The 27,874-nt window shown below is 46.3% G+C and overlaps 1 protein-coding gene across 4 annotated transcripts in view; it reads right to left on the bottom strand.

The window, feature by feature from the left end:
• Positions 1 to 27,874, bottom strand: part of Ankrd55 (ankyrin repeat domain 55) — an 85,076-nt gene that overhangs the window by 25,939 nt on the left and 31,263 nt on the right. For 3 of the 4 annotated variants that reach the window (XM_026783765.1, XM_026783768.1, XM_026783766.1), the window contains 3 exons: positions 20,214 to 20,274; positions 9,381 to 9,509; positions 2,419 to 2,603 (listed from right to left, as the gene is read on the bottom strand). In XM_026783765.1, coding sequence (XP_026639566.1) covers positions 2,419 to 2,603; positions 9,381 to 9,509; positions 20,214 to 20,274 — 375 coding nt within the window. The remainder of the gene's footprint in view (positions 1 to 2,418; positions 2,604 to 9,380; positions 9,510 to 20,213; positions 20,275 to 27,874) is intronic. The other variant, XM_026783767.1, reaches the window with a different exon arrangement.

Here is a 27,874-nt window from a genome sequence, read left to right as displayed (position 1 = left end):
TGTCTGGATGTGACAGGTAGGATTTGTTTTATTTTATATAAGAGAGCTCTCTAGACAATATTTTGCAAGATGAGGCTACAGCAGATTATTCTCTCCATCTAGAGGAAAGTTGCTAATGAAGCCAGTTGATGTAGGCTTGCCAAGATGCAACAATTCACTTTGAAGGCTTATGAAATAAATCCTGCCTTAAGCTCGCTAAGACCAACTGGTTTTAATTCCTCTGGCCCTCATGGGAGGGGCACAGAAAACAAGGCAACACGTTGACAACCTTACTGAGCGCCTCATTGGCAAATCTGTGACACATATGTCACGTTGTCTGAGCTACAGTGTCTTGTCTACCTCAAGGCTGCAGGATGATCCTGTAAGCTGGCCTCGGACAACACAATAAGAATTGGAAGGTCAGGATCTGTGATTTAAAGCAACTGAACAGAGTGGTGGTCCCTGGTGGGTAAGGGTTGATGGGTGGAAGGCTCTAAGGCTGCTAGTAAGGGCTGAATTCGTGAAGCCTGTAAACATCTCTGGAGAATTGCCAGGAATAAGCAGGGAGGAGAATCAGATGAAAGGTCCTCCCTTTTATTTATGAAATAAATAAAATTGTTTATTGAAATGAATTATGACCTCACAGATGGATGAAATGTGGGACATTTGAGACATGGACGCTGTTTCTGCATTATTTGTGATTTGGCATTACTCTGAGGTGAGTACCGTAATATTTAAAATACCGTAGATGTATTACGTGACTCAGTTCTTCCCCCTATATTTCTTTCCTGTGTGTGGATGTGTCCGTGCATGCTTGCATACCATGGCTCTTGCATGGAGACCAGAGGATAGCTTCATGGGAGACAGTTCCCTCCCTTCATTATATATATATCAGATAGAACTCAGTTCATCTGACTTGTGACAAGTGCCTTTATCTCTTGAGCCATCCTGTTGGCCATTAAAAAAAAGGGGGGGGGTGTTTTTGAGACAGTCTCATTCCATAAGACATTCTGTATCCCGTGTTGGCCTCTAACTTGTGAACCTCCTACTTCAGTCTCCTTGGGGCTATGGTTCCAGGGAGCACCACCTTGCCTGCTTTCTGACGTAGGCTAAGAACAGGCAGCCTAGTTCTCCAAATCCCCTTCCCCCACTGCACAGCTCTCATCACAATCTTTTTCTCTTCTCTTACCACAAAGCCTTTCTTTTGGAAACTCTTTCACTAAGAAAGAAGAAGAAAGAGGAAAGAAGGGCAAGTCGCAGAGATGCCTTTAAGCTTCTGATGATTTTAAACAGCTCAATTATTAACAGAAACTCAGAATTTCAGAGAAAAGACAGGGTTTCATGTTCAACATGAGAACAGGAAAGGCTTACCCTGTGGTTTGGGGGGGGGGGGACTCCTAGAAACTCACTTCCCTTCTCATCGGACATGTCTTCAGCATTGATTTTCCTCTCTGGGTTTGTTTTCTTCCCTGAAGCTCAGGAAAATGGATTTTGTTAAAATGTGTAACTCTGCAAAATAGGGAGCTGCTTCTAGCAGCTTTTGGAAGCAGGCAAACTTCCTTCCATCCCTTAACGCGACCTTGTGTTCCTTTCTCTGCCTGGATGTTTTACTTCCCGAACCATCTTACTAACATGCCCTTTCCCAGGATCAACACCTGCTCTTAGGAAAAAGTAGCCTTCAGTTTTCATTAAAATTATCAGGTTAAACATCTCCAACTCCTGAGACCTATGTAGAAGATAAGACATCCCCCACCCCCGACATACACACATGCTAAAAGAATTTCCGGTATCAGCGGAGGTTCTCTTATGGGATTTCTAAGATTATCAGACGCTCAGGTCTTACTTTGACAGAAAACGGAGACTACATATTCAGAACGTTTGTAGCTCTTACACTTTTCAATAGTGTTGCTTACTGTTGTATTTTTTTTCTTGCATTTCACACAGTCAGTGCCTAAAGTCAAGGAAGGTTAGTAAGCATGTCGTAGGTGATGAGCACCCCATTGAAAGACGCAGGTGATCCTCCACTGGGTTGCTAACAACCCCTGAGATTTTGTCATCGTCCCTTTCTGAACCCAGCTTCCATTTCCAGCCAATTTAACAACAATAGCTGGAAAATTTTTTCATTAGTAAGGTCCATGGTTTTTAAGAAGGAAATACAAACTCCATTAAGAACCAGGGCCCACGTCAGCTCAACAGAAAGCCTCCTGAGATATTCAGCGAAAAGTGGAAAATCTGACAACTCTGTAGTCATGATTTCTGTTCATAACAATGATTTTTCCTCCTCTTACTAAAATAGATCAAGACTTGTTACAAACACATGTATTACCAGTAATAAGGATATAGTCAGAAAGAATAGCACCCTCGGTGTCTTTATTTTAAGATTAACATTAGGGGAAGATGACTGGTAGTTCCCAGTGCTGTCTGAGTTGCCATGGATACCTGTCATCCACATCCAGAGCCTGCAGGTTACACTCAGGGACTTTTGCCAGATCGTTAATAAGGTCGCCGAAACCCGAAGCTGCTGCGATATGGACGCATGTCTTTCCACTGTCATCATCATAGTTGATAATGGACGGGCCCTTATGGTGACTCAGAATGATGGAGCACAGGATCCTATTTCCACTCTGAAAAAAAAAGAGTCAGAGAAATCCCATCATGAACAACCCTGTCCATGTTCCTACCTATGCATGATGAGGGAGGACGTGTTTTAAAAGACAGAGGATGGATAAGCGAAAAAAAAAAAAAAACAAAACAGAACAAGGAAGGAAAAAGCAGAGAAAAAAAAAAAACAAAACAGAACAAGGAAGGAAAAAGCAGAGTGGCCATTTCCTTAGATGATGGGGACTGGGGGACTTGTCTTCCCAGTTTACAGCCAGCTTGTCGAGTACTCGTAGACCTGTCCAACCCTTTGACCTTCCGGCATGACTACATGAAAAAAGTTCATATTCTAGAGCTACATAAATCATTGCCCCAAAAAATTACAAAAAGGAAAAAAACCTTACAATGTATTAAGTAAGTTTGCAGTTTTGTGATGGGCGAAGCAGCCTCAGAAGGGTGAAAAATTAAAAAGGAGCGAGCGTCATGATCATGTGGTTTGATCTGTGGAGGATTTTGTTATGCACCTGCCCCCTCTCTCCTGGCTTCTCAGAAGTTCAGCTAACTAACAGCTTAGCTTGGCTTTAGTGAGATGCAGCTTCAGCGTGGCCACTCCATTTTGACTTTGAGCAGATCTAGGGAGCAATTTGTTGTCTAGGCAACACATCTGTCAGGCTAGCTCTGACTTCGGTTGCCGTTTGCCACCAAGTCCATTGTCGGTTCCCTAGGTGTGGAGGACATTAACCCCAACTGGAAACAAAATTCCTGGCAGAGAATTGAGATAGGTGGAAATTTGTTGAAGAAATGGAATACAAATTATAGATAGCCACTGTCTGGGATTAGATTTCTCTAGTGGCCCCAACAGAGCAGACTCAAAGTTTGTTTTTTTTTTTTCTAGAGTCATTCATATACAACTCGATGCATTCTGAAGGGGTCTGGAATACAGTTGGAAACAGTCGAGAGACACTTTTCTTGGAAAGTACCTGCTCCTGGAGAAGGAAAACAGAGAAGAGTGCCAGCTCAGTGGGTTTGTTTTGTTTACAATTTCCTGGAAGAGAAAAGGCCTTCAGGTTGCCAAGGTGATTCAAAGGGCAAAACACCTCTGTTCAGTTTCCCCTCTTTGTAGAAGAGGGAGCATTAAGGACAAATGGAAAAAACAAAAGGACACACCTCACCCTCTCTGGTCCTTCTCCTCGCCCGACTCTTGGGACAAGTCACTGGCAGTAGCTGCAGCCCAGGGCACCTGTGTCTGCCTCTTCTGAAACCTGACCGAATGGTCCCATGTGTCGTGGAGGCTGGAGTGCTGTAGGCTAGGCCTCTGAACAAGGATGGGCAAGGTGTCTTCCCTCACTTTACTCTCTTCTCCCAACCTGCCTTTTGTTGCTCTGGGTTCCCCAGATAAGTCCTTTGCCTGCTCCTGGGTCTCCTGTGTAACACCATCATCCGTACTTCCCTTTCATGTGTGAGTTTTTCTCAGAAATAATGGTGACAGTTGTGTGCATGGAGAGACTGCTTGTTGCTTAGCGCCTTCCTAAACCGCTCCTGACCATAACCCCGGGAGATAGGCCGAGAGGTCAGAGAACAGAGGCCGGAGGGATGGAGGAATTCACTCTGGGTCAGAGTTAAAAATGAGCTGGGCCAGGATTGACGTTGTAGAGTTTGTAGGCTTGGACCTTTGAGGAAAAGGACCCTGCGTGTTTGCACTGAGGAAGCTGAACTGAAAACCGCTGTTCGGACCTGTCACATAAATAGTCATGGTGAACCTTGCCACTGCAAGGAAGGTGGCCCCCCCGTACCTTACCAGAGACACTGCTTTAGAAGTCAACAGTGGGGATGATAATCTCTTGGTGACACTCCACGTTCCCTGCTAGCACTCTGGATGGCTCCAGTCAAAGGGAGGCTCAGACGATGGGGGGCTAGGGAGGTCACAGGGGCCAAGAAGAAGCAGGAGAACAGAAGTAGGAATGCCCAGATGGGGCCAAAGGAGGAAGAGAGAATGGGCCCACATCCAGTGGGAATGCTAGCACACCAGGGGAGCAGCAAGATCACACACAGCCTGTTGCTGAGCTCTCGGCTTCGCAGTGTCACAGATTGTTTGGCGGTGTTTATCTGCTTTGTATTGTGGGTAATGACTGTCACGTTGCCTTCACGCTCTCTAAGAACTTCTGTGCTAGTTGTTTTCTCTTTATCCCTCATGAGCAGAGAGCACTGGAGAGGAGCTTGACTCAGAAGACCACTTGCCAAAGAGCCAGGTCTAGTCTTGTTCTCTCTCTCTCTCTCTCTCTCTCTCTTCCCGCCTGTGAATTAGGATGTAAGCTTTTAGCTGCTGCTCCAGCACCATGTCTGCCTGACCCGCTGTCATGCACCCCTGCCTCCATGATGATCATGGACTAACTCTCTGAAACTGTAAGCAAGCCTCCAATTAAATGCTGCTTTCTTTTATAAGAATCGCCTTGGCCATGTTGCTTCCTCATAGCCATAGAACGGTAACTAAAGACAGTGTCCCTTCAAAGAGCTTCATCGGGAGGCTGTGGGAGCAGTTGGTTATCAGCATAGGGCTGGGGAACAAGAGTGTTTATTCTTCATTAGCAACTTGACTGGACTAGAATCATCAAATCGTCTTAGAAAGACATCTCTGGGTGCGTCTGCGAAGATGCTCCCACAGAGGTCTTAAGAAGACGGTAGGCTTGCCGTGGACGTGAGCAGCACCACGCCATGGGTGGAGTCCTGGAGTGTATATTTTTATAGGGTAGAGGGAGCTCACTACCAGCGTTCATTTCTGCTTCCTGACTGCAGGTGCCATGTGACCAGCTGCCTTCGATGCCTGCCAGCATGCTTCCTTCCACCATGTACTGCATCCCCTCAAACGCCAAGCCAGAAGTGACTCTTTTCGCCCTACATTGCCTTCGTTACAGCAACTAGGATAATTACTAACGCAAAAGAAGTTGCCCGGTACCTTCCTTTGACAGGAAAGGGTTATTCTCCCTACCTTGAATGAGGGGATGTAAACATAATTCATCATGTGCTAGAGCGAGTACAAAGCAGCAGCTTCCGAGCTAGCGGCTGTGCTTCAGTCACGTCGCCCTGAAGGCCCGAGGGCTTTTATGACATGCTGCAGCCAGACGAAGTAGATTGGAATGGAGATAGCGAGTCTGAAGAGTAAGCGGTGGAGAATGGGCTCCTCGCTAACTAGAGGGAGGAAAAGGATACACACAGAGCTATTCTCAGCTAGTCTTTCGAGGGCCAGAGTCCTAGCTATTGCAATAAGACAGGAGAGTGGAGGGAAAATAGGAGGACTGGGAAGGAAGAGCTGGAACGACTTTTTGCATCTCATGTGGGTGTCTAAGTAGAATATTTGAAAAGACAGATGAAACTCAAGGCCCTGAAATTAAGAAACAACTGTAACAAGTTTTCAGAATATAAGACACATATTTCACAATAGACAAAACTATTTTTCTATGTATTGGCAATGAACAAAGAGGATTTGGAAATGAGAAACTATTGTTTTGGATGTGGTTTGTCTCTGATAAAACTCATTCTGAAATTTAATTTCCAGAATAATGTCATTTGTGTTTATATGTGTGAGAGAGGGGGAGGGAGAGATAGAGACAGACAGACAGATGGATGGATAGATAAAGAATAGTGTATGCCTACATATGTGTACTGGTGCACGCCCATATGTGTGCATAAGTGGGGGCTGGAGGCTGCTGTTGAGTGCCTTTCCCTGTCGCTCTCTACCCTGTTTTCTGGGACAGGGCCTGTCCTTGAACATGGAGCTCACCGATCCAGGAAGACTACTTGGTTGATCAGTGAGCCCCAGGCGTCCTCCTGGCTCTGCCTCTCCAGCACTGGGATTACAGGTTACAATGATTCCAGGATTATCATCATGCCTGGCTTTTTATGTGGGTGTCAGGCACCCGATTCCAACTCAGGTCCACAGGCTTGCACAGCAATCATCTCGCCAGCTGAGCCATCTCTCCAGCCCTCCACCTCCAATGTAATAGTATTGATCAGTGGGCCATGTAAGAGGTAATCAGGGGGGTTATCACTCTGTGCTGGCCTATAGAGGGAGATGAGGCAGAGATGCCTGACAAGCTAGTGTCATCACAGGGAGGTGAGAGCATGGCCTCGCGGGTCTGGAATGACACTAAGATTATCACAGACAGCAAGTGACATGCTTCTATTAGCCCAACGATAGCCAAACAGGGATGCTTCTGTTAGCCCAGCTATGGCCAAACAGTGGTGTCTTCTAGACAGATAGGAGATAGGAAAGAGGTCATGGCCATTGTAGTCTATCTCTAGCTAATAAAGGACCTATAAAATAGAAGCAGAAGTTGAAGTTAGTTTCTGGGCCCGATGTTTCAAATCTTTACTGCTTTGGTTGTTTGGGTCAAATACAAAGGCTTAATTATTTCCAAGTACCTTAGCCTTATATGTAATCTCATTGTACAGTCCAAGAGAAAGGCAGGAAATTGAGCAAAGGAATAAATGCCGATGGGAAGCAGACTCATTCATGTGGAAACACTATGACGAGCATGCAGCGCTGGACCTGTGCAACAAGAGGCAACTGCGGCGGACCACTGAGGCCGTGATTTCCCGGTACTCCTGCAAAGGGACTTCGACTACCAACACTAGCCACGTGGAAGGGAGGGAGACCACAGGTCCTCAGAGCCAGGATTCCTTACACGTCGATACAGTTACCAACTGTCATGGGGTGATGAAGACAGCTTTGCTCAGAAAAGCGGATGCAAGGGCACAGCACTCGCACACAGATATCGGCCAGCACCGTAGGGTACCAACGGGAACCTTTCTGTTATTCACTTTACTTCCAGGGCCAGAGCCAGATATACAGCAGATGTTCCAGAAGGTTTATTGAGTGGTGATGGAGCAAATACAGGAGGCATTTCACTCATGTGTCTAACTGTGGTGAAAAGGCAACATTGAAGATAGGGGTAGATACGATATTGGCAACCATTAACTGGAGTTTCTCTCTAACAACAGCTCTCAGTCCTAATAGTACATTTTAATTTCCTGGGAGAAGGAAGGAGGTTTAAAAGTCTCCATGCCCGGGCTCCACCTTAGAACAACTGAAGGAGAACTCTAAGCGGGGCCTAAGCATCCACATTACTTAAAAGGTCTTTAGGTGAGTCTTGGGAGCATGGTAGGCTGGGAGCAATATCATTTACAGCACGGTCGCTTAGACTCTAAATTTTAGAGAGAAGAATACTCAGTTCATCAACCCAGTCTCTACGAAGGTCAGAGGATTTAACAAAGTGACTTGTCTCTTCCAGTTCCGTCACATCCTCTAGCTGCCATAGGCACGGTTCCATTCATACCCTCCCTCTCCCGATATATTTGGAGCTAAGATACGCAGATGTGTATGACTCTCCTTAGGTCAAATCCAGGGCTGTCATGGAAATTCAGTGTGTGTTGTCGCTCTGGTTTAGCCAAACTGCCACCTACAGGATAAGGACAGAGACTCAGAAGGTCTGGGTGCAGGGAGCTCAGGAGTCCGCATTTGGGGCAAGGCCTGCTGGGGATTCATTCTACTACAAGGGCTAATTTAGGACTCAACTGTGGCTGGGATGGAGGAAGAGGGACCAGATGATGCAGGTCCATCAGAATTACTGCGGGGGCGGGGGGGGCATTCAGAGGACAGTAGCCGAGAAGGAGGAGTCAGCGTGGGAGGGTATTGAGGGGGGAATCTGTAGAAATGCTTAATTCAGATACCATTTCCACCTGAGCTGAGAAGCAACATGCTCAGGGCATTGCTTGGGTGCTGGACCAGATTCTTTGGGATCATTGCTACTGTGGTCCCTAACTGGCCAGAGTCAATTTTCTAAGTGCCCTCAACAAAGCCCGCAGGGAGGGGGTGGGGCGTCTGATCAGATAACGAAAGTGCATGGGAGGATGCCAGGGCAGGTGGAGAAGACAAAAACAAGTCTGGTTCACTTTGTCATCCTGCCCAGGACCGGGTCCGATGCCCTGCAACTGAAGCCAAGTTTAGAGACACAAAAACAGAGCAATTTCCAAATTGCTTCTGTTTTCCCCTGATCATAGGCACATCTGTGAGTCCCGAAAGTCCCAGGTGCTACCTCTGCCCCAGGAAAACCCTGAGTGAAACCAGGGTTGGGCAGCAGAGATGACTCTCACAACGAGGCTGGCAACCGTTTGGCAATGCCATCCTGGGTGGGCAAAGGCAGCGAGGAGTGGGGATCTGGGCATTGGCATGGGAAGCCAGCATGCTGAAGGCAGCGTATCCCTGCTCTCCTCGAGCGTGGGAATAGGTAACTCCACTAATTTTGTCAGAGAGCCCAACCCTTGGCGAAAGGATAGACGACAGAGCTGTCAGGTGTCGCCACTCTTTCCTCTCAGTCTGCTTGACTTTCTTTGGACCCTAGAATTCACAGGCCTATTCTGCTGTTATGGCTGTGTGGACTCAGGTGGCTCAACTCATGTGACCGTGATGCGGGAGTGTGAGTCACTGTTTCACTGCTGGGTACAAAAGCCGGGGTCATCTGCAGTGACGTGGCTGTGGAGGGATGGAGGAAAGTCAGTGAGCTCGGTCCGGAGGGGCTCTGTAAGTCAACAGGAAGCACTGAGTGCAAAGAGAGAGAGCATTAAGGGTGTGTGCATGTGTGTTGAAACAGCAGGCTTGCTCTTGCCTTTCTGGATATGGGGGACGGCCCTCCTTGCTCTATCATATACATTTCAAGTAAATATCGGGACCAGCATGTGTGGGTGACCCGCTCAGGTCGGCTTTACCTCATTTAAACGCAAGGCACGCTCACAGCCTGCTTTCTCACCTGGGCTGCCCAGTGGAGGGCTGTCTTAAAGTCCTTGTCCAGGAGAGTGGGATCTGCCCCCTTCTTCAGCAGCACTTGGGTGTGTTGAGGCCGGTTATGGAAAGCTGCCCAGTGGAGCGGTGTCATTCCCTGCAGCACAACGATCAGAAGGGACAGAAATGAACACAGGCTCCGGGGAGGACGCAAGTTCACATTCCTCCCCTGGCTAGCATGTCGTCACCCACGCACCAACTGCTGCTGCTTGGTAGTTCCTTCACTCATTAAGCCACTTGTTCAAGTGGTGGTTGATGATTAACTTTTTGCTAAATTAATAGGTGTTGAGATTACAAAAGTGAGTTTGAGAAACCAAATCCATGCCCTCGGGGGAGTTGGGCTGCAGTAAAATACAGGAAGACGGACATTGAATGCACATGGAGGAGCCAGGACTTCCTGGCTGGCAATGTGCACATGGAGCATAACTAAGGGAGCAGGGCCTGCTCTATACAGTCTTCTGTGAGAAGGACTGAAGGAAGAACGCCAGCACCAAGGCGCATCGCTGAGGGTATGCTCAAGGACAGCATCAGAGGCAGCGGTCACGCAAGCACACAAACCGCCACCAAGTCCTGAACATTACGGGACTGCTGAGGTCCCAGTGCCTAGAACAGAAACTGTATGCAAAGCTGACAGACGAATGCATGAATCGATGGATGGATAAGGGGAGAGGAGAAATGCAATTGAAGACAGGCTGAATCTGGGAGTACTGATCCTATGCAAATCATTTGGATTTTTTCCCACACGAGTGGAAGCGTGGTGGTGGAGGGTGTCAAGCAGGTGTTGGAATGATCTGATTCACACTGCCAAGAGGAAATCCTTTCTTCGCAGCTGGAAGGATCGAGCTAGATTGGTCCAGCTGACAAATCTCAGCTTCTCTGAGAACTGAGGGTATACAGTTAAGGAATGCCTTAATGGCAAGTGATTTCACGTTGGCCAATGGCAGCCCCAAAGAAACAGTGGTATTTGAGAGTATGCCATGAGAGATGACCTTGCCTTGATCACTCCTTTGGTCCACATAGAAACATCCAGGATGAATTGAGATTGGGCTATCCACAGAGACCACAAAGGACTGGAGCAGCTGATAGCTTCTCTCTCAGTTATTCCTGCAGAGAGCATGAAGATGCCTAAGAGGCCTGCCCTGCCTGCTGCAGAGGATGAGCAGGGAAGAGGAGACAGGCCTTGACCTCGCTACCCCCAGGATTTTTATTGATCCAGGATGTCATTTGAGTTCTTACAGCTACCATCCTCACTCCATCCTCCAAACCACCTTCTGGCGTAAGGGCTGTGGTGACATCTCTCCCAGGTTCCCAAGCTACTTCCTCTTCTCCCGGGACACACAGACCACATCCTAAGCTTTCTACACCAGGTTCTGCCATGCAACTGAGTTCTAACCACTGGAGAATGGAGGGAAGGTTAGGAAACTCCCTCAAGGCCCGGCTTAGGAAGCATACCTTCCTCCATGCCTGCTTTCTCTCCTCACCACCACTGAATGTGGAGGAGGACAGGGCTGTAGAAGGTGATGGGCACACAAAACTGCAAAGCCCGAGTCCCTAACTGATGAGGGAGAACAAATCCACCACATCAATCACCATCGGATCATGATGTGAACAAATCCCTCTTCTTGTGCCAGGAGGTTGAGATTTTGAGTTACCACAGCAGCTAACCAACCCTGATCTATGCCATTGTCCTCTTATTTCCTAGAAGGAGAAACAGCCCTAGTGAAGTGTTCAAGTCAGAGTGAGAAGAGAACTGAGGCCAGGGTTTGAGGTTGGAGAACTGGCCCAGGATGCTAAAACTCCTCAATCCGTTTCTTAGTTTGAATCTGTAATTTAGAGCGTGCTTGCGGGGTTTCAAGTTCCCAGTGTCCTCTGATACCCCTACAGCTGTTCTTGGGGATAGTTAACAAATTGGTTCCATATGGGAAAGAATGCTGGAATAAAAGGATATGAAAGCGAATACTAAAGAGAGCGGAGCTCACCCACTGGCTGCGATTGCTGCTGCTTCTCATGGAACACAGAGTCATTCCACGAGTTTCTCATGGAACACAGAGTCATTCCACGAGTTTCTCTTCTGCACTTCCAGCTAGGCCACTGGGATCAGAAACCCAAACACAAGGGAACCAGATTCCTTTTCTTTTATTTCACATTGATTACTCCTTTTCTAGTTGTGAGATCATGTGTCAGTCACGGGATTCATGATGGCTGTGCTCTCGTCTGCCTGTCTCAATGCCAAGCGCTCTGAACAGTGAGCCCATTGCAGGTGCTAAGAGAAACTACTTAGTAAGCAAAGGGGTGAATTCCCACTGTTCCCGGCCGCCTTTCTTGACTTTGTAAAATTTGGCTTTGCCTTTTATCCATTTTAATTTGTGTGTGTGTGTGTGTGTGTGTGTGTGTGTGTGTGTGTGTGTGTGGTGTTTGTGTATACATGTTCATGCATGTGCTCCTGTGTACATGTGGATGAAGATGTATGTGAATGTGAGTGTATGTATATGTAGAAGCCAGAAGTTGACGTCCAGGGTTTACACAACTGGAGCTCACTGAATGGGCTTGGCACACTGGTAGGTGAGTGCCGGGGACCACCTATCCCCACTTCCCCAGTGCTAGAATACACATTGTGCTTGGCTGTTTATGTGGGTTCTGGGCATCCAAACTTAGGTCCTCACGACTGAGCAGAAGGATTTGGTTGTCTCAATCCACACTTCAGAATTTCGGGAGAGTGCTCCGAAAGACCTCATCACTAGTACTTCTGTCAACCGAGGAGATGGCTCAGCTTGCGAAACGCTTGGCTTGAAAGCACAAGGACCTGAGTTCGGATCCCCAGCAGCCACGTTAAAAGGTCAGGCCTAGCAGCATGCATCTGTAACCCCAGTGCTGGAGAAATGGAAGCGGGAGGATCCCAGGGGCTCCCTGACCAGTCAGTCTAGCTGAATTGGTGAGCCCCAGGTTCAGCAAGAGAACCTGCCTCAGAAAATGAAAGATGGGCACCAACTGAGAAAGACATCCAACATCCTCTAGCCTACATGTGCACGCACACACACACACACACACACACACACGCACACACACACACAAAAGAAAACATGCCATAGATGGCAATGATTATGTAGAATTAAGTATGTAAGATTCATTGTGAAAATGTGGTTCTAAATTAAACTGTGGTTATGCAAGGCTAATTATTATGTCTACACAAGAAGGTTTAAGATAATCTATTTATTTATTTACTTATTTAGTGTGTGTGGTAGGGGTAATGTGAGGTCACATGTAGCCTGGGTTCGCTCTTTCCTGGACAGATGTCTCTTTCCTGGATAGATATCTGGTTGCTGGGCTTACTGACAACCATGCTTAGCTGTCTGCAAGCCCAAATGTTACCTCTGGGCACCTGTTTGGCACCAAGAAGTCTGTCTGTATTATCTCAATGAATTTTACAGTGGTCCCAGGGGCAGGAGTTTTAGAATCACTTTTGCAGTGAGGAAGCCAAAGCAGACAGGTTAAGCAATTTGTCTAAGGCCAGTGATTGAGTACTTGGCAAGGCTGGAATTCAAATTCACATTTCTGTAGTTCTGGAAAAAAAAAAAAGATCTTCATCATGTTGGTAGACTTCTATATCTGGAAAGAAGCTCAGGTGCTAGGGAATTCTGTTTTCGTGTGCGTAGTCTTAGCTGATTCAAGTCTTGTTAGTTTAAGCAATGATGGTTGTCTCTAGGTTTCTGGTTGCTTCTCTATAGTATTAACTCGGCCATTTGTCTCTAGATTCCCCTTAAAGTATAGCACTTCAGAAATGACTGCTTCTTTGTTGCTGTTTTACTGTGTCTCACTATATACTGGCTGTCCTGGAATTCTTTATGTAGATCAGGCTGGTCACAGACTCAGAGATCTTCCTGCCTCTGTCTATTGAGTTTTGGGATTAAAGGCCTGCACCACCACCACGCCTGCCTAGAAATGACTCTTTAGGGCTATCAACGATGACTTGACTTAACTTCCCTGAACACTGTTACACTGTAAACAATTTGTAAACTTTCAGTCACAAGAAAGTTCCTGTTGCTATTCTTTATTATTCCCCTGCTGAGCTAATAAGAAATAAAAATAAATCCTTGTGCCATTAGTGGTCTAAAAACCAAAGATTTCACAAGCTCACGGGTAGCCATTCAGGCAGCTGGACAATCATGGGTATTGGGCAACTCTTGATTGAGGAACATTTTCCTGCCACTGCTTCCTCCTTTCTCGAGCTTCTGTGGAGCGTGCAGTCAAGCTGCGTACGGTGAAGGCTGGGGACTACATAGAGGCAGGCTTCAGGCTTGGAAGCTGGTACGCACTGAGTGGTAGTAGACCTCACAGTGGAAATGTGTCACGGTTTAATGAAGATGCTGTCTACCGCACCAAGCACACAGGCGTTTGAGACATCTTTTTTCTAGAAGCGGTGAATTCCAGGCTATCAAGGATCTCTTGGACATGCGAAGGATGGGATCCGTTGGATGTGAGATGGCCTCCTTCATCTGCTTCCCCCATCATCTGTCTTCTCAGCCCCACTGAGGACTTAGTTAGACCACGGAAACATTCAGGAGGTGGAAAATCGAGGCATCATAGAGATGGTGGAACTAGGTACTCAGATGGCCTTGGTAACAATAGACTCCCCTTTTTTTATGAAAAATAAGCAAACATCAGTTCAAAGACTGAAGAATAATTCACATTAAGTTGCGAACATCTCCAGAGTCTGTCCCTTTGACAGAGGATGTGTTGTGAGGCCATTGCAGGACTCTGCGCCCTGTAGCTGGAGGGTGCACAGGAGGGCTGTTGTGAAACGGCCCTCCTGTGCAGATGAGTAAGCCTGGGCCGTGAGCCGGTGGCATGCCATTTCAGTTTCTGCTTAGCTGACAGGCTCTAAAAGAATCTCAGATCTCCCTCCAAGAAAGCCATTACTGATTTTGATTGGTGGGGTGGGGTGGAGAGGTTGTTTTTGTTTTTGGAACCAGAAATCGAATTCGTGTGAAGCAATTTTACCACCACCACCTAACACTGAAGGACACAGAGAACCATGCTGATGTGGCCACATTTGAGGACCTGGCTTGTCTAGGTATGTGGAGGACAGAACAAGAGCAGGGGCGGAGATCAGCGAAACAGCTCCCCATCTTGAAGGGTCTGGAACTGCTAAGAAGCTCGGGGTCTCCTTGGTTGATGTTTAAAAGTTGACATAAGAAAATAAGAACATGGCTGTTCCTGGATATGGGTTGAGAAAGTTTATTGTAGATATGAGGGAGAATTCAGCTAGAGGCATCTGGAAAAGTCCAGACTGAACATAGCCAGCAGATGAACCGGGCCCTGAGAGCAGAGGTGGAGGAGAGAGTGAGTGAGGGTGGGGGAGAGGCCAGGAGCATGCTGGGAGACCAAGAAGGAAAGATGCCAGGTGTCCAAAGTGGCCGCGTTTACATAGGAGAAAGAGGCTGGGAAGAAGAAGTTTAGGGAGGGGGCCAGGGTAAGAAGTTCTGTGAGGAGCCACAGGCACCAAGTGGTACTGAGAGAGCCAACAGCATTAGCTTTCATGTGTTAACATGACAATAATGTTCATATGTTAATAGGCACCTCAGCCATTTGTGTGTTACTATTATCAATTTGCTCTTTAAGCCATTCTGATAACTGTATTTCAAAGCAATTGATGACTTTTGTAATGCTATATATTTTGTGTAATTTCAGATAGTCATCCACAGACCTCACCAGCCGCTGAGAGGTATCCACGCTGCAAAATAGGGATAAGGATCCTTGCTCTCCAATCTACAGACATTTTTGGAGGATGCTAAGTGATTTTAAAAAATCTTATTTTTGAGAATAGATGCCAGAAATAACTAATGTCACCTACAATTGTCTGACTTGTGAAATGTATAATCAAGTTAGGTAACAAACAGGGGAAAGGATCATTAATGTAAAAATAACATGAATCATGTGACTTTTTCTTGGATTAAAAATTTCAACTTCTTTCTATAATGTGTATTTATATGCAATGTGTATATATAATGTATATATCATATTAATTAAGATAAATTATTTGTGTATATGCACATAGTTTTAAAGATATCTGATACTTTAAGGTGTGTGTGTGTATGATTTGCATGCCAGTGTCTATGGGGGAACTGACACTCCAGGAGGCAGATTTATAGGTGATTGATTGTGAGTCACCCTGACGAGGGTACTGGGAACTAAATATGGGAGTCCTGCAAGAGTAGAAGATTCTGTTAACCACTTAGTAATCTCTCCAGCAAACACACACACACACACACACACACACACACACACACACACACACTTTTTGATATCCACTGGGATGGGGTCAAGAATACAAAGATGGAAGAGGCATTCTCACAGGAGTTCGAGGATCAGGGATAGAGGGAGTTAAGGGCTGCTGAGTAGTAACAACCTTACTCCACTTTGAAATATAGTCAGTTTTAGTATAAAGTTTTGGGGTATTTAGAAATGCTATAACATTTTGCCATTGGTTAGCTGTCAGGTGAGATTTCTGGAGTCAGGATCGATGTCTTCTGATCTTGCTTTTGAGTGCACAGTGGCTAGGGTTACACATCTGGAATGCAGAGAATGCAACTAGAGCTGTGACTCATGTCCAGAACTTCACATCCGGTTTTGCAAGCTGAACTTATTTTCTCAGAGTACTGTTATAACTGGTATTTGGATTATAAGGTTGCTTCTGAAAACCTACTGCAATGAAACCGTGCATAAGATCCACACTGCAGGCTAAATACCATGCATAATGGTTCTCCTTTGGGTGGGATGCACCAAGACTGCTGACCCAGACGCCAACAGCTCATGGCCTCTCCGGATGGGGTGTTCTTCCCACGAAAGCTCAGATGAGAGCAGGGGAGGCTAGCAACTCGGTAACTCCCTCTCTCTGAAAAAGACAAGCCTCTCTCTAAACCAGCCATTTTTCTGACCTCCTCTTAGACTAACTATGCAAAGGACACCTGAGACCCACCTTGCCTTTCCCACCGTGCGAAACCCAAGAGTGTGGATAACTTCTACAGAAGTCACTGTGCAATCAAACAGTGCGGTGAGAACCAAACAGGAAAAAGCAAGCTGATCACTGGACTAGAACAAAGGGTTCAGAAGTGAAACCGCAGACAAACTAGGGGAAAATTTAGCACACTGTAATTAAGTTTCTGAGCGTAGATAGGCATTCTTTAGAGGGGGGGAAAAGGTACCCAAAGCAAAATCAGTACCAGGCAAGAACAATCATCTAGTAAGTACATTGCACTCACAAGTTTCTGAACATGGCACTATGAAAATATATTTAAAACCCAGCAGAGGCCAAAGACCACCTTTCAGATGTGAAACAACAAGAAAATGGCAAGCACCCCGTAGATGAAAGGAAATCGTGAAAGAAGATCCAGAAGCATGGAAGATACAATCTCAAGTGAGGAAGGCAAATAAATAAGGGGATAACTAAGCAACACACAGAAGAGGGCTTCCTAGCATACTGGTGGGACTGCACATGGGCGTTTTGAGAAACAGGTGGGCAGTGTTGAGAAACAAACACGCTATGACCCAGGAGTTATTTTTCTAGAGAAATCCTCCCATAAGGGACCCAAGGAGACTCATATAAAACTGTGTTTTAGATTAGCAGACTGATGGTAGAAAATCTGGGAGACAACCTGAATTCCCAGGGGAAGTGGTTAAATGGACCAAAGTATTTTCATTGTGTGGAACACTATGGAGTCATCAAAAGGAATGAACCAGATTTCTATCCACGAACATGGAGAAGGGAGAAAGTAAACTCAAGGAAAACACATAGCGTGTAATGCCTTCCCTGTGATATTCTGTGCTTCTTCTGAACATATGGCTAGACTGGGAGGTGAAGTGATTACCTGGAGATGAAGGTGGTCGGGGTGGAATTGGTGAGGGTCTTTCTAATGTTACCTGTAGCGCTGAAGTTACTGGACCGAAAGAAAATATGATGATACAAAAACTGGACCTCAGGAGAATTGCTTCAAGCCACTGAGCTCACATAGGACGTTTCCTCAACATAAGAACATCACATTCTAGTTTTAGGATGATTTCAGACATTTATTTTCTCCTTTCTCATGACTCTTCACATCTGTGGGCTTCACATCCATGGATTCACCCAAACGAGGATTTAAAAAAAAAATGTGGACATCATACCTGTCTTAATCATGCATGGAGTTTTTTCTTGTCATAGAACCATGTAGTATAACAACAATTAACACATGGTTTACATTGCACGCGGTATTGGAAGTAATCTAGAGAATAGCTGAGGTCCGAGAGAAGATGCGCATGGGTTACAGGCAAAAGAGGCATGGCTACAGAAGGCACTTGAACTTCAGATTCTTGATATCCTAGAGAGACTCGGGACTAGTTCCCCATCAATACAGAGGGCTGAATCTGTATTGAACCTTCATGTTTAATGCAGATGCAGGCAGGTGTTAGGAACGTAAGTGGAACCATTTCGTGTGACTTAGGATAGGCCTCTAAGCTAGTCACCAAGCAGTTCTGATAAGAGAGTCTGATGTGTTAATGGGACTAGCCATGCGACCCAGAGGTGACATTGTTATGTTAGTGGACTAGTCCCACAGTGTGATTGAACTCAGATAGCCCAAAGCCACAGCCCAGAGAAATGATACAAAACTTGGAACTTTGGTAATGGTCTCTAGGATCTTGCTGCCATGTTCCCAAGACGCTGTTTCTCTGGTCTCTTGTGTTGATACTCATTACCAGAGGACCTGAGACTGGCGTGTGTGTGTGTGGGGGGGGGGCTGCTTCAGTGACCTTTGAACTTCTGGCATTGTTGCTGGGCTCACACATGGCTGCAATCTCCACCAGTGCCATTCTCCCGGCCTTGACAGGAAGCTTCACTGTGGAGGAGCTCACGAAGCTCCTGAAGCATCCTCACCATAGAAGAACCCCCAGTTGAATCCTGCATCTGTATCTTCTGCTCAACCAGCTGTTCCCCTCTTGCTGACATGTCTGTAAGCATGGTACTATGAGGGATATTTGTGTGACTAAACCAAGCATATTTGAAAGTCAAGTTTTGTGCGGACACCCTACTTGCTGAGCACCTCACAACCCACAGGCCATGCTTTCTGCAGTAGGCACTTTTAGAGAGTGGTTTCAAATGGGTGCAGACCTGCTGAGACACAGGCTGAAGAAGCAAGTGTGCCCTTGGGCAGGACACATCATCACTGAGACTGCCACTCTCTCAGCCCTTAATTTTGTGGGCCTAAATGGTGGCATGATAACAAGAGGAATTTTTGTTGTTGTTTTGAGACAGGGTCTGTCTATCTATGAAGTCGTGTTGGAGCTTGAGATATAGACTAGTCTGGTCTCAAACTCACAGAGAACCTCCTTCCTCTGCCTCCTGAGTTATTCTGGGAGTAAAGGCGTGTACCATTATGCCCCTTGGATTTTTTTTAATTAATTTTTTTTTTTGAAACAGAGGTCACTTTGCATGAGGAAGAACCAGAGATCTTTAAAAGATTTGTGTTTCCCTCCGCCTCCATGAGAGGAGTAGGGTGGCGGGGAACTATGACTTTGCTGGGGAGACCAGTTCAGCTTCAAAGTAGCCAGGGTTGTAGGCCTGCAAGTGGAATTTGGCTTTAGGGTATGGATAACTCAAACACCAGTTACCTAAATCAGACTTGGGATGGGGATGGCAGCACTGCGGTGGAGGAAGTAGTCGGCGGCTTGCTCAGGGTCTAGACATCTCCAGTGTGCTGCCACAAGTGTAACCTTCCAAGCCCTCGCTTCCCACGTGGGCACAGAGCGGTCAGTGCACACAGCTCCTATCCTGTCCCTGGTTCTCCTTTTTAAAGTAGAAGTCTAAGAAGGTGCGCTGTTCTATCCTCTGAGGTGTGGCTTTGGGTCACTGAAGATGTGTGGAGGGAACACGGTGTGTGACCACAAATCAGGGGGATGTTCCGTTTCAAACCCAAGTTTGAACAGGGGCTTTTTGGCGTGGCCATCATGATGGTTGCCGGGAGACCTCTGATGAAAGGCTCAAGACAGATGGGGGCAGGGGATCAGGAGGAAGCTAAGAGGGGCTGACTCCTACCTACCTCAGCGTCTGGGACCAGCTGATTTATCAAAACCAGCGTAGAGTGACATCTCGTGTGTGTGTGTGTGTGTGTGTGTGTGTGTTTAGTGGGACAAGACTTTCTCAGTATTACTAGCCCTCCTTACTGAAGAGCAACCTAATCCAGCATGTGTTTAAACAGAAAGCCCACTAAGAGACCAGGGATTTTAGCTGGATTTGGGACAATTGTTACAGAAATCCCTTGGCTGGTGAAAAACAGTACTCATCGTGGAACATGGCGTGACTATGATCAAGCCCTAAGCTGGTCTGGGGAAGCACTACAGGGTCTGACCTAGAACTCTGCTCAGGGATGGGGGTTGATGGTTCGGACGTTTTCTGCAAGGCTGACTTAGCAATGTGAAGGCAACAGCAATTATGATTAACAGGGACTAGTAATGCTGGCCTGGGACTAGTCTGCGTGTCCTCCTAACCTGGAAAGAACACATCTGGGGAGCCACGGCTTGTGGCTTACATTTGGGGGACTCAAGGAGACAGGAGAGGGAATGCCCAGGGCGAAATGATGAAATTTCAGTCATATGATTAATGCTTCAGTACTTAATGCCAGAAAGCTCCTCCTCCCTGGAAGAAGCTGCCCCTGCCCCAACCCCAACTGACAGACAGCAGTCTGCCTGGAGGTAGGAAAGAGAAGCTTGCTTGCGTGTAAAAGACGCCTTCTGCCGTCGCATGTGGACTGGCTGGGGACAGCCTACTCACCTCCGCGTCCTGATGGTTGATCTCACCGAGGCTGGATTGTTGCAGCAGGATTGTGAGGAGCCTGTCGGGAGGAACAAGAGCGGCTCACTAGCACTGGCAGTCCTGGGTGCTTAGCGTGGGTCTCAAAGCACAACACGGGGACCACAGCTGAAGGCCCCCCCGAATACAATGAGGCTCTTCCCGCCAACCCGAGGGAAAGATCTATGGACGATGTGAACACAGACAACAGAGAAGCACGACTGCCTTCTCCAGCTTCTTACTATCCTGGTGCTGCTGGGGACCAAGGGGAGGCAGGGCAGTGAGTCTTTAGCCTCACCCCCTGTCACCTACGTAGTACTTCAATAGCCAAACGCAGGCACGCGCGGCTTGGCTTTATTCCCTTTGCATAAGCATAGACAGTGCTTGCATTTACACATTGACATCCTGGTAAAACAGGAACCTCTGAGCAGGAGACGACAGGATTCAATGAGAAGCAAGTCAGCAATTCTCAAGCTCACTGGCTTGCACTTGGTTGGCCAAGGTCAACATTCTCTCTGGGAGGGAGAGGCAGGTGATGGCACTGGTCCTAGAGCCAGGTTCTGGAGCCAGATGTTTGAGTTCACATCACACGTCAGACCCGCCAAACTCTGAACTCTGAGGTGAGTTACGTACCTTCTCTCTACCCGAAGTGCTTCCTGTCTTTGGGGGTAATAAGTCCTGGTCTCACAGCTCAGTGTAAGGACCGACTGAGGTAATAAGCACAAAGTGTCGACTGGGACCGAGACACAAAGCTTTATTTCTAGAAACATTCATCCTAGATTTTGAGCCTTGGCCCCAGCTCAGAACCACAGGGGGATATGTTTTTGAAACCACAAACAGCTGGATTGCACTCAATGGGTCTTGGAGGATCCTAGTCATTACAGCTGAAAAGCACCTTTCAGGGCGATCTGGTAAACAGCCATGTTTGGAGACCATTGAGAAAGTGCTGGCCAATGAACTCCCACCGTGAGGGCTGAAAATTCACCATGAGGGCTGAAAACGATTCAGGCAAAGAGGTTCAAAATGATTTTTTTTATAAGAATCATTTGCAAAATGAAATTGTTTAGTTCTATTCCCCGACCCAGTTTTCCTATCTCAGTGTGTGTCCTAAGTGTTCATGTGTTCCTATGCATGTATGCATTCATGCTTTTGTATGTGTGTCTGTGTGTAGGACAGGGTGGACATCAAGTGTCTCCCTTACTTGCTCGCTCTCTCTTTCTCTTTCTCTCTCTCTCTCTCTGAGCTCGGAGCTGGCCTGTCAGTGATCCCAAGTTTATCTCATCTCTTTCCCCCAGCTCCAAAGCTGGGCTACAGATTTGAGGTACCATGATTTTACTTGGTGCTGGGGATCTACACTCAGGCCTTTGTGCTTGCATGGGAAGCCCTCCAGTGACCTATCCATCTTCCCAGTCTCTCCATCCAGTTGTCACTGTGTTTCAGTTTAGATGACATCCCAAACCCTACGTGTTAAATTACTACCAAGAGAAGAAAAGTGTGATGTACCAATCCTGCTGCCTCCGTAGTAGATGTGAAGCAAGGAGAGCTTGAATGAGGATGGGATTCTCTTTATTTTCCATAGACATGAAATGGCTTTGGAAGCCTGGGTTTCAATCTAGTTTCTCCACTGTTTTCTGGGGGAGCTAAGCTGCTGCTGGGTGCCTAATTCTTGCCTCACTGCTGAATGACATTCCGCGGAGAGAAGAATTAAGTGTCTATGGCAGACTGAGAATTCCTTGCACAAAGATTTGTAGGAATGGGCTAAGACTGAGCAGTTTGTCTCCTTTACGGTTTCTGAATTCTAGACTCATTCGTTTACCTGGTAGAAAGTCATTATAAAAATAACTGAGACCAGGTATAGTGGCAGCGCACGTCTTTTAATCCTAGCACTCTGGAGGCAGAGGCAGACGGATCTCTGAGTTCAGGGCCAGCCTAGTATACAAAGCAAGTTCCAAGATAGCTAGGGCTATACAGAAAAACCCTGTCTCAAAAAACCCAAAACAACAACAAACAAACAAAAAACAATTCAACTGGGGTAATAGTTTTTGTTTCTAATGGTCTCACCGCTGGTTGCTGTATGGGTAGAGTGGGCTGAACTGGTTACTGTCTCTTCTCTGTGTCTCTCTCCAGGTGCCACTTTTGTCTCCAGTGGGTACAGAATTAAAAGGGAGGGGTCAAGATATGAGTGGAGGTGTGGTTCTCAGTCTTCTAATGCTGCAACTCTAACACAGTTGGTTTCTCATGTTGCACTGTCCTGACCACCATAAAACTATTCCTTGGCTATTTCTTAACTGTAATTTTGCTCCGGTTACAAATCATAGTGTAAAAATCTTATTTACAGGATATCTGATTTGCAAGTCCTATGAAAGGGTCATTGGCTCCCTAAAGGGTCGCGATTCACAGGTTGAGAATTCTTGAGCTAAGGGCAGTGTTACTCTCTCAGCTAGCCCCAAGGTGTATGGGCTCCTTGGTGCTCAGACAGGTTTTCTTTCCCCTCTGGATCCAGTCGAGAGAGATGGAAAGTGGGACTCAGAAGATTTCAATAGGGGTTAACAGAGAGAGTTCCCATGCAGCAAACTGGGTGGGCCCCCACGGCTGTGGGATGAATTCCTATCTCTTATGGGCTTCTCAAATTCTTTGTTTCTGCAATCCCTGGCTCTGAGTCTGACCTTTGAGGATGACATCAACTAAGTCTCCACAGTAATGACTTTGTTGTTTAGTTAGTGGGAGCATCTCAGGGAGGAGGGGCAGAGTCAGACTGGCTTCTGACAACCATTCTGGGGTGGTAACATCTTTCTGCCCTTTTGGAGAACATGGTTTTGTTTTTGTTTTAGTATCTTGGTGTGTACCCCAGGCTGGCTTTGAACTCCTAGGTAGCACAGGCTGGCATCAAACCCGTGACTCTCCATCCTTCCTCAGCTTGGGATAACAGGTACGTGCTGCTGTGCTAGGTGAAGAGATGGCACTGTTTCTTGCCCATTTCCCTGGATTTTCCTCAGTTGCTACATTTTGGAATCCCCCATCTTCTACATCTGAAGGATTGATTTATGCTGTCTTAACTATTTAATTCTGAAGTCTTCAAGACTTGTAGGCTTCCAACCCTGGACACAGATATCCAGAAGAAGAGCACCCCTGCCCCCCCTGTTTTTCTGTGATTCAGCCTGAACTAGAGACAAGGTGTCCACTATGCAGCCTGGTGACCCTTGCTGTTCAGTGGTGTGGCGGTCACATGGTTTAGTCCCCGTCTACCCCAACTCTGGATCCCTTGCTGGCCTCAGTCTTGTTATTCTCCTAGAGTTCCGGTGTGATGCTACGATGGCCAGAAACGTTCCTTCCACCATCCCCGCTGGAAACTGTTCAATCTGCCTTCAGATCTCAGAGCAAAAGTTCCAGACCACCACATACCAGGCTCCAGGACAGCAAACAAGGAACCCCGGCAGGTACCTTTTCTCACCTGGGCCATGATTGAGTAACGACAAAACAGAGGCTTGCTATTAGAATCCATACCCGCTTCTTACCAACTAGCCTGGGGCCTTGGACAAGTTATAACAGTCCAAGGACCATTTTTTTCTTATCTGTGAAATGAAAAGCATGCTTCTCATTCCTAAAGATTTGCTACAATTTTTAGTTGAATCAAAGCTTACAAAACACTTAGGATAGCTTTTATGTGCCCACTCCCAGCCTCTCTATAATGGTTCATTTAAACCTTGCTGGGTCTTGTCTCCTCTGGGTCTTCCCTGATCGCCCTCAGGTGATTCAGGTGGCAGGAGGGATCAGTAAGAGACTTCTTAGGAGCAGCTGACTTCTGCAATCTGTTTTGTTGACCCCGCAGGCTCCCAACCCTGCAGCTCAATGATGACAGCTGATGGGAATGACCCTCAAGTCTGTCATCTCCCCTTCCTGTCCCTAAGGCTGTTTGCAAGCCAGAGTGGGACATAATGAAACATTCACATCAGGTTAGAGCACTAGCAGCTCAAAGGACCCCAAGATAGTGAGCCAGGAAACCTGGCTGTAGCCAAGAGTGATGAAAAGAGGCAGGATTGCTGGCGCTGCAGCAGGGGAAAATGAGAAAAAGAAAGAAAGGGGGGGGGGAGGTCTGTTACCATGGAGACCATGAAGAAATTCTTCAGAGAGCCCAGTGACTTCTTTCAGAGAAAATCGCCATTTGCCTTTCAGGACAAATGTGTACAGGGCTGTACAAACACAACTCTGTGAATTTGGGACTTTGTCCTAATGATCCTGTCGCCTCTTTCACTCGGGCACCCTCTGAATGTCCCAGCCAAGGGCACAAGAAAAGCATGGGGCACTGAAAGGGAGAAAAACCTGGACCTGCTGAGAAGCAAAGAGTTCCTAGCAGGCACGGGACTTGTTGGGATGAAACCTGGGCTCCTCTGTGTTCTAACGTATAAATCTCTTATCCCTGTGTCTGCTCCAGTCCACATTTCCCTTGGCCTTAGCTGAGGATGTGGGTCCCAAGTGATCGGAGAGCCTGAATCTCTTTACAGGCTAAGGGCAGAATTCAAGCGTCCCTCTAGATTACTTAAAAGCAGCTTCAGTCTGAGGCTTCCTCTCAATAACCTCCAGTGAGTGTCACATGGGAGGAGTCTGCCTTTTGGAAACCTGAGGGTCAGCAGATTTTTAAGCCAGAGCAAACATCTGTGCACAAGGCCTCCAGGTGGCTGTTGGTTCTGCTTACTAATATGAAGACTCTACAGATGGACCCGAGCTCACAAAAGTTGCAAAGTGAGCGTCTGGGGAACGGAAAGGCCCGAGATTGTGAAGGCCAATAGCAGTGGTCTGTTCCCTTGATTCTACACAGGGGGTTGGGGGGGAGGGGAATGAGTGTTTCTTTCCCAGAATCCTTTGCAATAAATGCTGCTATGGGGTTGTGTACACAAACAGTTGTGTGTTTGGACACACCCTTTGAGACCTGTGTGTGCCCAGGTGGGAACTGGTGGGGTGGCAATTAAGGGGTCCTATTCTTTAATCCCAGCATGTGATATTCGTGTCTGTCTATCTTCTGCTATCACCATTGATACCACACTCACCATTAATGTTTTCTCAATACAAGGCAGTAGGCGCTGTGTTCAGTAGGTTTAATATGCTGCCCTCTGTTTCTGCCTTTCTCCTGATTAAGGGAAGAATTGCTTTCCATTCACTCTCTAGAAAAGAAACTTATCTGAGCCTTCACATAGTATCTTGTCCAAGACAAAGTGGTTGATCAGATAAAGCGAGATTCAAGTTTTGTCTGTAGCTACTCTTGACTTCTCTCAACCCAACAGGGATTTTAAGTGCGTTTTGGTTGCACAAATAAAAACAAGGTGAGTGAAGAAATTAGCCACAGAAAACAAGGGCAGGAGATGGAAGACACGGTGTACAGTCCTGTGTGTGTCAGAGGTTGGTTTCAAACTGAGGTTTGAATTTTCTAGGCACAGAAAGGGAGACCTAGGACCATAAACCACAGTATTCCTATAATACAAATTCCAAATTATTTGCTCTGGAGAAGCAGAGCAATCTTTCCCTTAGTGAAACTTTTTCTCTGTGGTTTCTTATATAGGATTTTAAAAGATGTTGTAATGAATAAAATATGACCTGATCATGAGCCAATGAATTTTGTAAGGCTGTTTCTCATAAGGCCTGGCAACACAGGCCAAGGGCTTATTGATAAAATATGATCATTGCAAGAAACTCTGCAAGGCTCACAACAGTGTCTCTCAGGAAGACAGCAGACCCATCAGGCAGGTAGGTTTTCTTCATGTTTGCATCAGTTACTTGGTTTCCATTGCCTCAGTTTCTCTTCTGAGAACTGAGGATAAAAGTATTACTTACTGTATAGAAGAGCGGTATGTTAAATGTGACCTAGAAAGCACTAAGAATTTCCTTCAGAGCATTACCTATAATAACCAATATCAACTGGGTGGTGGTGTCACACACTTTTAATCCCAGCTCTCAGGAGACAGAGGCAGGGCATCTCCAAGTTTGAGGCCAGCCTAGTCTACAGAGCAAGTTCCAGGACAGCCAGAGCTATACAGAGAAACCTTGTCTAAAAGATAAATAAAATTTAAAAAATACCATCCTCCTTCTCATCAACATCATCTTCCTCTTCTTCATCATTGTCATTGTTTGCTTTGAGTTTAATCCAGACCTAAACGTTTGCTAAGCCAGTCTAAAGGTTATACCTAAATATGGGCTGGTTAGATAGCTCAGTGGGTAAACGCGCTTTCTTCCAAGTCTGAGGACCTAAGTTTGATCCCTGGAACTCACGTTGGGGAAGGAGAGAATTAACGTATGGCTTCACACGTATGTCATGGTATACACTCACACGTGAGTACACACACAAAGTAAATAAATGATTTCTTTAAGGTTGTGTCCATTTAAGAAATCAGGCTCATGTGCTTCGTGGGAGACTCTCTGCTTCTCAGTTCAGTTGCAGGGTTGAAAGCTGACTACACAACCAGACAAAGTCTGTGCGGTAGTTTGAATGCAATTAGCCCTCAGAAACTCAGAGAGCGGCACTATTGGGAGGTGTGGCCTTGTTGAAGGAAGCGTCACTGTGCACGCAGGCTTTGAGGTCTCTTGCTTAAGCTTCGCTCAGTGTCCCAGTCCACTTCCTGTTGCCTTCTGATCAACATGTAGCCAGCATATGGCTGCCTGCTCATTGACATGCTCCCTGCCAGGAGGATAATAGACTGAACCTCTGAAACTGTAAGTGAGCCACATGAGTTAAATGTTTTCCTTATAAGAGCTGCCATGGTCCTGGTGTCTCTTCACAGCAATAGAAACCCTAACTAAGACAGTTGCTTTTTCAGAAAGCAATGACAAGTGCACAATGATGCTCAAACAGGGTTCGTCCCACTGCCGAGACAAAGCTTGGCTTGCTTAGCCTCTTCAAATGCCTAATACAGACGTAACTCTACCATAAATTTTCTCTTATAACAACCACAAAGTACTTTATATTATTTTTTTATCAGTTTACTTCCGGAAGGAAGCCTTTAGGATGAGCTGCTTCCCAGAGAGTCTGCAGGTAATTCAACTAACTAATTTGCTGTCTATGGTTGTCAAGGGTTTGACCCAATCCATTTTGAAGAAGATTCACTAACACAAAATATGGCTTTCAAAATAGTTAACCACAGCTTTGCTTCTCATGAGTTGAAAAGCAAAATCTTACCATTCAGAATCATCTATCCTTTACAAGAAGAAATCTGTTATCTTTGACATGCGGAAGGATGTCTACTTTTCTGGATTCAGTTCACCAGAAGATGCTAGCTAGGTCATTTAGGGTAATATCCAGAAACAAGGAAGACTCAACTCACCAGAGGAAACTGGCTTGGTCATTAGGGATAATATCCAGAGACAAGGAAGCCTCAAGACTTTGCTTTCAAAGTTATCTGGGATAGATCCTGAAATATCTAGAGACACTGGTATATTTAGTATGTGGGATAGATCCTGGAGTATTAGAGACACTGGTATCTATAGTATGTGGGGTAGATCCTAGAGTATCTGAGACATCACTGTATACAGTATGTGGGTTAAATCCTGGAGTATCTAGAGACACTACTGTATACAGTATGTGGGGTAGATCCCGGAGTATCTAGAGACGCCACTGTATATAGTATATGGATAGATCCTGGAGTATCTAGAGACAC

Source organism: Microtus ochrogaster, chromosome 19 (genome assembly GCF_000317375.1).
Source record: "Microtus ochrogaster isolate Prairie Vole_2 chromosome 19, MicOch1.0, whole genome shotgun sequence".
NCBI lineage: Eukaryota > Metazoa > Chordata > Mammalia > Rodentia > Cricetidae > Microtus > Microtus ochrogaster.
This window is presented reverse-complemented; position numbering and strand designations above follow the sequence as displayed.